General features: G+C 38.3%; 1 protein-coding gene across 1 annotated transcript; it reads left to right on the top strand.

Annotated features, from left to right (window-relative positions):
• The first annotated feature begins 2,712 nt into the window (after nucleotides 1–2,712).
• On the top strand, nucleotides 2,713–3,096 carry LOC136836530 (putative per-hexamer repeat protein 5). The gene has a single exon (XM_067100959.1). It carries the CDS (start codon nucleotides 2,713–2,715, stop codon nucleotides 3,094–3,096), a length of 384 nt encoding a protein of 127 aa, XP_066957060.1.
• Nucleotides 3,097–12,372: the final 9,276 nt, after the last annotated feature.

Raw genomic sequence — 12,372 nt, 5'->3', positions numbered from 1 at the left:
TATATATATATATATATATATATATATATATATATATATATATAATATATATATATATATATATGAGAGAGAGAAAGAGAGACATTTTTTCTTTTACTTTTTTTTTTATTTTACGGCCTGGTCCGGGTAAGTCTATCTAGCTCTAATCACAGTCTAAAACACTTCTGACTGACTTGGCCAAGCCCATAAAGAGAAGCGAGTTAACAGTAAATTAAATGATTCTTAAAGAAAGGCATGATTTCACTAATTAGATTATAATTACACAGGTCAGAAGGATATTACACAGGGAGCTCCTCACTAGCTTCTTGGCACTGCTATTGCATTAATCACAAATCACATAGTGCCAATAGCAAAAGACTTTACGATCCATGGCGGAAATTCTTATCTAGAGAATTTATCCTAATCTGAAATAAATCACACTATGGCATGGGACCTCAAAAATTACGTAAATATATTGGAACTCTTGCCACAAAGGCATATAAATCTTCAGATATTAATCTTGAAATGTTCTTCCACATCGGGAGTTCAGGAATTGGCACCCTGGACGAACAGGTGAGCACACAGCATCGAAACGCCTATTCTGCAAGACAAACTCACTGTCTCTTGGTTTGCAAGAGAAACACTTTCACGTTTGCTTACGGAGTGCTGAAGGCCTAGAGGGAAACAATTTAGAATAGCAGATTCTAAGAGATGCTTACGTTACTTGAAATGAAAACATTTAACACATCACTTATCGTCTCAGAACGCCAAGGGGCGTGAATATTGGAACGCGTGAAAATTACGGTGGAAGAATGGGCGTTGTAAAAGATTCCAAATCCAACTATACCTTTTCCCGTAGGATGTGTTTCAATGTGTAGGCCAGACTAATTAATTAAGGCAAGGGACTTTGGTGGGACTATGTTAGCACGACAAAGATTGACTAGGTCAGAGGGGGAGAGGGGAGATGGAGACCAACCTGGCAAGGGCTCTGCTCTGTGTCTGGCTGGTAACGAACTCTGCTTGACCCCTAGCCAGGTCCTTATATAGCTTTCGTTCCCACCTTCTAGCCTCCGTCCCATGTGAGGGCGATTGTCTGTTAACTAACCGGCTCCCGTCCCGCATCTTGGCGACATCCACGGAAGTGGTGCTGGAATAAAGAGATGAACGACAGTACCCATGGGAAATTAAAGGCAGACAAAGGCGAGATAATAGGCTTAGTGAGAGGAGGGTGGAGATTTCATCGAGACTAACAGGATTTAGCTGGCGTTAATGTTCAGGGGTGTTTTGACCATTTCCCTGTCCTTCAATTCTGGGTGGTCGTGAGTCGACTCACCGTCTTTATTCTACGTTTTTAGTTTTACATTAATTTTAATACGTGGAGCTTCACGTGCTATTGCAAATAACAATGGCACCTTACAGCTCGCCTCATTGGAAGACATTCTACACCCTTTTTGGGCGTGAAGGTCAGATTAGCTGTATGTTTTAAAATTAACTCCTCTCTCTCTCTCTCTCTCTCTCTCTCTCTCTCTCTCTCTCTCTCTCTCTCTCTCTCTCTCTCTCTCTCTCTCTCTCTCTCTCTCTCAGCCTTGAAATCCCAAAATAAAATGTAAATTCAAGATTATTATATGTCTGCTGACAGTGTAAGCTTACGTTCACTCATTAACATAATGTTACTCTACTGAGTTTAATCGACTACAAACCAATTTCAATGAAAATGCAGTTATAACTAAATTGCAAGTTGTACATTTCAAGCATTATATAAGCAAGTATATGCAGACATCCTAACTAGACATTTTAAATTTCTCCCTAGCTAATTTTGATCCATAAAATACAAACTTTCTCATTTTGATATATTGGTTCATCAATATACAAACTCTATCCCCTAGATATGTGGACACTTCTGACCTGTTTACTGATCACCTGTCAGTTTTCCATTGCTTATTTGTAAGTAGTTTAAGAGGTAGACAAAGGCATAAGGGACAAACAAGTCACAGTTGATATTTCAATACAAACAATTTTACCCTAGTGCAAGGATTTTACATTAATCATGCAAGCAATTGCATGAAAGGGAGAAGTCAGTGACTTATGGGGCCAGTGTATCTGACTTATGTCACTCTGCATTGGGCAGAGTGTGATGCAAGGTAAGGCATAAAGTGAGATCAACAAAGATTAACTTTTCAGAATTAGGAAAACATTACAAAATTACAGAATTACAAGAAGAGAATAATTTAAAAGTTACTTAGAAGGAGAATAAAGGAATGACTTGGCATCCTACTCTGGTATGGGTGTCAAATTACTTAAGTGAGGGTGGCACCGTGCCATATAGGTACAAGTGCCAGGGGAGCTCAAGGCTCTTGTCTGCCCGGAGCTTCTATGCCTTTGGTTTTTCTTCTTTGGCCTTCTTTTAGATCGATGGTTTAAGTTTGCAGGAGGAGTCGGTGAAGCTGAATCCGAGGAAGGTACTGGGGTGCCATTTACTCCTGCTGCTGCGACAGCTGAAGCACTGACAGTGCCAATAATTTCTACTATTTGCGAGCACATTTCTCTGATTTCTGTGGCGAGCTGAGATATGGCTGAATTTTCCATCAGGACATTATTTTCTGAGGCCTGGGACATAGATGAAGAAGTTTTCATAAGCGTGAGGGGCTCGCAGGTTACGAGGACCAACTCAGACATGGGTTGTGAGGCTGCATCTGGTGGGACGAGCTTCCGCTGAAGTCACGAGAGTCCAGAATGGACCCTAGTAAATTTCGGGCTGGCTCTCTTTCTGGCACCAGCAACGGGGCTGGCCAAGTAAAGAGAGGGGGGGCTGGACTGGGATCTTCTAAAGGGAGATCTGTGTGTTGCTCTGGCACTAAGGCAGGGCCAGGCACAGGATTTAAAGTTGGACTTGGCTCTGGCACTATCATTAAGGCAGGGCCAGGCGTACAACTTACAATTGAGGTTGGCTCGACATCTGGAATGGACGGAGCATGGCACTACTCAGGGCTCTCAAGTGGCACTGGCAGGGAATTTGAGTCAAATTTTGGCTCTCCTAGAGGGAGATATTGTGTGTGCTCTGGCACTGGCACTGGCACTAAGGTGGGGCCAGGCACGGGAATTAGGTTTGGTGACTGAGATGGGTGAAACTTGGCACTTCTCAGGGCGCTCGTGGCACTGGCAGTGTTTTTGAGGCAGGTTGGTGTAGATTAAGTGTACTTGTTTGAGATTGTGAGAGGTCAGGACCTCTCCATTGTCTTTTATTCAATGGAAACAGGGAATCCTGTCCCTGAAGAAGATCATAGCCTCCAGGGATTTGCTTGGCAACTGCAAGAGTGCAGATGTGAGTTCTGTGAGGTTTAGTGACCCTCAGACAAACTGTTGGAAGAATCAGTTTTACATGGTTGATACTCTCTATCGTGATGAGATTGTGGTTTTCAATTGTAGCCTCATAAGGGACTTTGCCTTCCTGTATAAGGGAGATTTGCACTCCAGTATCCTCAAATGCTTGGACCTGGCGTGCATGGTAGTGACCGCGAGGGGGTGCCACAAACATGGGACCTTCGGCTGGAGGGCCGAGGGATGAATATATGACCACCAAAGCAGTGGCGGGAATAGCTGTATTTTTAGGGCAGTGCTTCCAGAGGCAAAGTGCCCATAAACCTTACATGCCATGCAAAAGACCTTATTAAAATCTTAGCTAGGAACTGGTGCAGGTTGTGGAGCTTGCCTTTGTTGATCAGGAGCTTGCTTTGCAGTGGTTCCTTTTTTAAAGTGGCACTGGGATTCTAAGTGCCCTCTCTTTTTGCAATAAGTGAACACAGACGTTTTAGATGAGAGCCCATTCTTAGGTTGGGCTTGTGAGGAGTTATGATAAGAAGGTGCAAGTTTCTTGCCCATTGTGCTGTGCTGATGTGATAAGTTTCCCAATCATTGGCTAACTGACAGCATTCAGTGACGGTTGTTGGGCATTTCTCATGTGTATGTATGTATATAGCAAGTGCACTTGGAGCATAGTAAAAGAAATCCTCTAATTATACTCGCTCAGAAAGCTCTTCAAGTGTCTTGACGTTGTGAACATCTAGCCAATTTTTGTAGTGTCTACCTTTGTGGTAATTCCAGTCCATCCAGGATTGACTGATTTCCTTTGGTAAGTTGTGCCAATGTTGTCTCCAATGTTCAGGGGTAATTTCATAGGTTTTATTGACAGCCCTCATGACTACTGTAAGATCTCCTTGTTCCATGGCTGTCAAGGCACGAAGCGCAACTAAACCCTGTCTACCCATATGCTTGTTTAATATTAAAGCTATCTCCATTGCATTGGGGGCGAAATTCTAAAAAACCTTCTCTATTGATCCAGCCATGCGTCAGGTTCAGTGTCTGACCATTTCTGGATAAGTGTGCTCATGCTCGACAGTGTAGTGGGAGTAGGATTCTCGGCTTTATGTTGGGTAAGTGCCATGGCATTCGCATGGTGAGCTTGCTCAATGGCTAATTCATGGTTACATTATTCTTCTCTTGCCTGCCTGTCCGCTTTGGCGAAAGCAGTTTTCTCCCAAGCTTAGTTTAGTTTGTGTTGGCGATGTTTCACCTCCTCCTGGTTTTCAGCTTCAGCAAGGGTGGCTTTCTCTAAAGCCAAATTTATCTCGTTTTGGTGTTACTTCTCCTCCTCCTCTTTTCTCTCTTTCTTAGCTCTAACTACCTGTTCATCTATCCAGGTAGTCAATTGCTCTCCCCTGAGACCCCTGTACTGTCTGAGTCCTTGGAAGGTCTGGTCATCGGCGCAGGTAGACATTGTTTAGTTTGGAAGTAGACACCAATAAGTACTACGCCGTACTGCAGGTGCACTGGAGTGGCTAAACTGGTGAGTGCCAGGCAAATAGCACTGACTCTTAAGTACGATGGGGTTGGTAGAACAGATGTAATAAGTGAGAACCAAGATGCACCCACAGGTTGCGAGTCTGTGGTGCCACCAAGGTAGAAAGTAGGAAAGAAACACCAAGACGGGTCCTCAGTTTGGGAGAATAAAGGAATCACCAAGGCAGGGTATAGGAAAGAAGGTGAGGGAAAGAAAAACCACTTGTTGGTCCCGAGGGACATAGATTTGTTCGCATGAATGTTTGCGGCACTAAGCCAGATGCTGGGTGATGGCTCTGGTGATGACACCAGAAGCCGAGTGGTAAGGGAGAGCCAGTGAAGGTGGCACTCCTGGTAAGTTTTGGTAGTTTTAGCTTCCAGTTGCAATTTAGCAGACAGGAAAAAATGATAGTTCTAGCAGCGCTCTCGTAAGTCATTCTCTAGTATATTAAAGACTATTCCTCTTCCAAACAATGGTATGATCAGGTCTCAAGGCTTGCCTGAGGTTTGCGCATAATTGATTTCTCCCTAATTCTTAATTACTGCAAGGGGAATAACTTATACAATATCACTAGGCAACACTAATTATACTTCCTATACTCGACTTCATATTACAGGAAGTATGGTTCCACCAGGATCTTTAGTCACTGGCTGAGAAGGGGGGAGAAATAGCAGTGGGAGAAATAGCATAGGAACAGTGAGTAATGGTCATTCTCAGACTTAACTTCACGTAGGCTGCTTGTGTGCACTTGCAACGGACACCCGTGGTCTGTGAAAAACGCGCAGTGTCGGCTCCACTAAGTTAGAAAATAAAAGTACAAAAAACAGAGTGAGCAGGAACACTAACGATGGTGTGCTCTGTAGGACTGCTTGTTTCTCTCTGCCCTTGGAAGGCATGCTTGGGCTTGGCCTGTTGTGGACGTACAGCCCTCCATAGCCTGCAGCAGTCTGAAAAATGACAAAAAGCATCGCCGATATACAGTTCAGAGAAAACATGCTTGGGGACACCCTCACTAAAGTGGCCCCAGTGAAAACCATCTCTGTGGGATAGGTTCCTAAGCTAAACCTATAAGCTACTGAGACGGTTGGCTGTTTTGAACACAACAAACAATAAACAGTTAGCTTCTCCCCAGTTTCGGTGCTCACTTGTCTCTGTCTCTTCATCCTTTCGGTTGGTTTTGATTATATGCCTACCAAAGTAAGGAGAGAGGTCGAACAGCAATATTTATAAAAATATGCATATATATATATGTATACATATATATATATACGAGTATATATGTATATATGCATATATGTATATATGCATATATAATTATGTATATATTTGTATATACAGTATATGTGTATATGTATATATGTATATATATACATATAAACATATATATATATATATATATATACACATATACATATACTGTATATATGTATATATATATATATATATATATATATATATATGTGTATATATATATAAACATATATATATTTATGTATATATATTTATATGTATATATATATATATATATATATATATATATATATATATATATATATATATATACATATATATAAACATATGTATATATTTATACATATAATATAACATATTTCTTTCTTTCGCTCTTTCTGGGATGTAAAAGATTTTCTTCATCTATTATCTAAGATTTATGAATTTTTCTTTCTTTTTTCTTTCCGTTTAGGATGTAAGATCTCTTTCCTTTCTTCCTTACTTTTTTTCTATGATGTAGTAATTATTTTTCTTTCTTTCTAGGATGTAGTTCCAACCTCTTCATTTATTCTTTTCAAGATCTTTCTAAGATGTAGCGCTTTTCTTTCATTTTTTCTTTCTAGGATGATGAAGATTTTTTTTTTTCTGGCATTCTTTCTTTCTCTTCCCTTCCACGGTGAAGCTCCTCCCTTTCTTGCTCTCTCTTCCGTGCGTCAAGAAGCTGAGAAATGCTAATTGTTTTCCTTAATATGTACTGTAGGTAAATTGCTTCATTATTTCCTGTAAATTTGAGATGACCATTTACGGTAAATATTCTAAACTATATCCACATAGATTACATTCCTCATGATGCAATTGCTTCTTTTCCTTTGAAATAATTTCCTGAATTGTGCTTTGATATAAACAGAAGTTTCCTAAAATATTCCAGAAATGGATTTTCCAGTCTGGTGATGATAACCTCCATATGAGGCTATGCTATGTTTTGATACCACACATCACAAAAGTCAAAATCTCTCTCTCTCTCTCTCTCTCTCTCTCTCTCTCTCTCTCTCTCTCTCTCTCTCTCTCTCTCTCTCTCTCTCTCTCTTTAAATATTTTCTACTTCTTCGTTATTTTTTTTTTTATCTTCTGCCTCTTTTTCAAGACGAATGGATTGACTTCAATGACACTGTTAACAAACTATTCATTTTTAAAGATTCAAAAGCGCATAAAAATAGTTTCTAGATGACAGATATTTAGAAGGGCTCAGTAACAAAGTTTTTAGAATTCATTCATCTTGGTGATGAGATTTGTTGATTTTGCCAACATTCCTGTTCTTTTGAATTCGGGATATTTTAAAAATGAAACGTATTTCTCGTAAGTTCATCCAAATCAGTGTTACTATTCATTATATGGCTGACGTTTTGCATAATACATTATTTTTTTTATTTTACTTTTAGGAAAGAAACGTCTTTTAAAATAAATCATCTTTACTTGTAAGTGTAATAGATAATCTTTCACTAGGACTGGTTTTCAGATTGCTTATTAAAAAAAAAGTCTCTTCGTTAAGCTATCAAAAGTCGTGCTCTGATTAATATGATTCATTTGAAGATAACCATGTTAGGTCTTTCTTAATTGAAAATAAAGATTAAGAAGACACTACTGTATATAAACCGTCAAACAGAGCTTTTTCAGCAAGAGACATGAAGTAAAAACGATCCAAAATAGAGAAGAAATCAAGAGAAGAGACGCTTCCCCGTCACGCGCGTCACTTGAAGTCTTGAGCCTAAATAAATGTTTTGTCGTAGAGCAACCTCCCTCGTGCGTTCATAATCTGTCTCTCAGGCTTAAGAGTCTCTCTCTCTCTCCTCCCCAAGCAACCTGGCCCTTGCATAATTCCGGAGACACCCTTTGGGAGCTCATATTGATTCAGAGAGAATGCCGACCTTCCTCCACCCAACTTGTGGTAAAGATGAATTTTTTTCCTTTTTAATATTTGTTTCTGTTCATTGGCCGCCTGCCCGACTCAACAAGTGTTGATATTGTTCATCATGTGATTAATGTTTTTCTTTCTAACCTCAAAAATCATTCTATTTTACATTTTATTGTCAGATGTTTCGCTTTCCGTAAATACTAGTTATTGTCATCTTTTTTTCCTCTTTAATCAAGCTTCTCTTTGTATTTCATTTGCCTTTATTCTCTGGTACAAAAGTGTTTCACCCTTACTTTTTGCTGTCTCTAAAAATATATTACGTAATTTTTAAAATTTGTAGGGCCTTTTGTCTTAGCATTTGTTCTACTGCGTCGCTTATCTACTGCACCTGATCATAAAACAAATAAATTTTCTTATGGTCCCGGTGACTTTGGACGCTAATTATTATTACATCGAATATTCTTTCACAATATTTTTACTGTGATTTTTTTGACATCTTCGAAAAGTCATTCAGTCTAATATTGATGCACAAATGGAGATGTAAGGAACAAAAGACGGTAAATCGCAACTTTTCGTTTCATTTCAGCTATATCACGTTCAGCATAATTAGAAGGTATATAATGTGTCTCAAATAAATTCGATTCATGTTCTCGATTCCCGTCTGATTTCTATCTGGTAATCACCTTCAGTTCTGTTTCCGATTATTATATGAAAATAATTCCTTCTAATTACTGTAGATTTTATTGTCTGATCCAACTGTACTTGATGGCATATGTCCTTCTTTTGGTTTCTAACAATCCTTTTAATTCATACAGAAGGCATCTGATTCTGTTTGACAGCGCTGAGATTTCAAACGGCAATGTTTTGAGTTACAAGGTTACGTCAGAGTGGTCGCTTAATCATTCTCTTTCAAACTTTCTGCCACCTTTTCACAATTCATTTCACTCTCCAATCCTTCAGTTAAGCCAACTTGAATGATTCTCTTCCAACATAAAAACAAACATCTAGTTTTAATGATTCCGACAAAATAATCTCGCCATTTTTTTATTTTGGGAGAAAAATAGCATCCCAAATGGCTTCCTGTTAAATAAAGTACTTCATAAAAACAACAAATTAGAAAAGGTATTTCCCAGAATGGTCACTTATTAGTGACAAACGTCACTCTAAGTATATATATATATATATATATATATATATATATATATATATATATATATATATATATATATATATATATATATATAGAGAGAGAGAGAGAGAGAGAGAGAGAGAGAGAGAGAGAGAGAGTATAGATTTTTTTTTTTTCAGAATTGTGGTTCGTTACTCGTACAAGAAGTAAAACTGTTCTTCATCCTTACCCTCTGCCCTTCCCTCTCTTACTAAAACATCCTGAAACCCCCCCAGCATCTCTTATTGAGAGAATGCCTGCCTTCCTCCAGCGCCCCTGATATAGATGTGAATTCACTTCCTTGCTCTTTTCTTCCTAAAAGCCTCGCCTCTCCGTGCAACAATCTTGGTTGGATCTGAATCGGTGATTTATCTTCATTCTTTAATATTGCTTTCGAGTTTCTCCTTCCGAATTTGCCCCCGAGAGGTTTTATGAGGAAGTTTACTAGAGATTATAAGCCATTTAGAATAACTACATTTAAAGGGAATGTTGAAAGTGCAGGTAATTTTTGACATAGACAGGAAATAGTTGATCACAAAAATTTGCTAGAATGGTTAGAACATTTCCCCAGTTACTTCACCATATACGTTTTTTCTCACAGATAACAGGAAGCTGTTGTTTTCTTGAAATTCCCGTCAGTGGCAATAGATTTAACAAACTCATAAAAAATGTATAGATACAGAGAAAGACAGAAAGAGACAAAAAATGGAAGTGTTGCACATTATGTTAAATCTTAAAATTCGCCAGTAGAATTCCGTCACATTTTCAGGAAATCAATATCTATTTTAACATTTATTGTTCTGCTTTTATATTCATAACATCAGGTAAAATAAGAGAGTAGGGACAGCAAGACTCAACTCTTAGGACGTTACGTACCGTTCCGAAGGTGGTAGCATTGCAAAATCGTTCTGCACATTTATCTAGGAGCCAGTTGTAAGACAGATAACACCTCAGTCTAGACAGCGGCACTGTATATTGAGTTCATGAACCATAATTGTTTTGCATTGAGAAAATATTGCTGCTTATTAAGCAAATGGATTTGCCATTGTTAATATTACACATGGTTCTCCAGATCCCCACCCTTGTAAAGTCACAGTTGTTTATTAAATAAAAAACCTGAGGTTATTATAATTACGAAATTTATGTTTTATCCGCTCTGCAGTATATTGATTAAGCAAAAGAATGATAATTATCTTGTATTAGAGGTCTGGGTTTCCTTGCTATGTCTTCTAACTCTATTGATCGAAACTGATCATGAAAAGATTTAATATTGTCCCCCGCTATTGATAAGACATTAGGACAATTTAGTGTTTGGGGCACATTTATTTTTACCCTAAGATTTTATTCCTTTTATCTAACTGTGGGTCTATATATCGTAAATACTGAATTGATTTCAATACTTCGCTCAGAAGCTTTGTTACTCAACTAAGAGCATTTATCATCTTGATATCGACTTATTTTCTGTCAATATGGCCACCCATGCGCTCTCTCTCTCTCTCTCTCTCTCTCTCTCTCTCTCTCTCTCTCTCTCTCTCTCTCTCTCTCTCTCTCTCAGGTTATCAACTTCTGATCACTTGTATCCTCGTCTACAAAAAAACTCTTTATCTATGGATCTATGTATCAGCAGCGTTGAATTATTTGCATTATTTCACCCAGAGCCATCGTTACTCAACTGTGAAAATTATGTAGTTAATAACTTAGTTTCCGGTGATTATATAACGACTAGTTCTCCCTCCCTCTTCCCCGATCTCTCTCTCTCTCTCTCTCTCTCTCTCTCTCTCTCTCTCTCTCTCTCTCTCTCTCTCTCTCTCTCTCTCTCTCAGGTATCAACTTTTGATCACTTGTAATCCCAGTCTAACTAAAACTTTTATCCGGGAGCCTCCAAGCATCACTCGAAGTCAAATCTTTTGCGTTTTGTAAAACATAAAACTCCGAATCTTTCGGAAACATACTTTAGTTCATCTTTTTCCAAGAAAATCCCTACGTCTTAAAGACAATGTTCTGTTCCCTCCCTTCCATCACCGAGAATGTCCATTCGGCCCTCTCCAGAACAATACGTAAATTATTTTCTTCTCACTTTATATCGTTATCTAAAAATAGTAACGTATTAACTTATTCTAGTTTTTGGAAAGACTACTTTATCTGTCATTCTTCTGCCTAGAAAGTTCTTCCTTTTGCGTCAGATAATGTCCTCTTCGCTTTATTTTCGTTTCATCCTGTTTGAAATGATTGCACATTGTGGGCGATTTCCTTATGGCGATTTCCTTATGGGACTGAATGACGGAAGGTAATTCCGTCTCAGCAAGTCGGAGTCTGCCTGTCTTCGCTTATGTCTTTAGTCGTTTGGATAAGCGATTCCCTTAGAAGTGGCTGATCGACATATGGATTTGTTTGTCCAGTTTTTATTTGTTTGTTCGAATGTTTCAAAGAGACTCTGTTATTATTACCATTAGCCAAGCTGGTAGTCTGAAGCACTGCCAAGAAAAGTACCTCAGCACGAAAAAGTAAATGTTGGAGTAAACTATACATTAAGAGATATAAAAAAAAAATTAAACTAATGAGCTATGGAAAGAGACACATGAAAACCTTCTAAAAATGTAAAAAAGAAAAACTTGCAGTTTAAACTTCTAAGGTTCTAATGCTTCATCTACATGACTAAAGGATCCTTCCACAATAGATCATGAGGTACAAAACTTTTAGAAAATTGTGTGTTGTTGAACGTCAAAACAAGCAAGGTTTTGAGAATAAACTGTATGCGTAATACTGCTTGGTGCAAGGTGCACTATGGAAAGGTTTCAATGTTAATAATGATTAGGACTAAGAAGATTTTACCTAAGCAAGAACAAGGAGCTAATCGAACGGTAGTGGACAAAATTAATATGATGGTCTGGAATAAGAAGTAAAATAGAACTTAAGTTTTTTCATGCTGTCCAGCTGATTAAAAAATATGATAAAAATAGAACGCAGAATAAGAGTGACATCACAATGACTAAATCCTCCAAAATACTTCAGATACCCGACGTTCGAAATTAAAAGTGAGGTTGTTACTGAAGAGCAAACGAGAGAATACTATTTAAAACCTGGCAGAATAGAAGAATGAAACTATTTTCCTCAAGAAATAGTTTTGAAAGACTTTCTCAATATCCCAATATTTTGGGCAGCTGAAGGAGAAATAGACCAGATATGATACTCAACTGTGACTTTGCAAGTAAATGTGACACCTAGAATTTTAAAAAACGTAGCATG

Source organism: Macrobrachium rosenbergii, chromosome 4 (genome assembly GCF_040412425.1).
Source record: "Macrobrachium rosenbergii isolate ZJJX-2024 chromosome 4, ASM4041242v1, whole genome shotgun sequence".
Taxonomy (NCBI): Eukaryota; Metazoa; Arthropoda; class Malacostraca; order Decapoda; family Palaemonidae; genus Macrobrachium; species Macrobrachium rosenbergii.
This window is presented reverse-complemented; position numbering and strand designations above follow the sequence as displayed.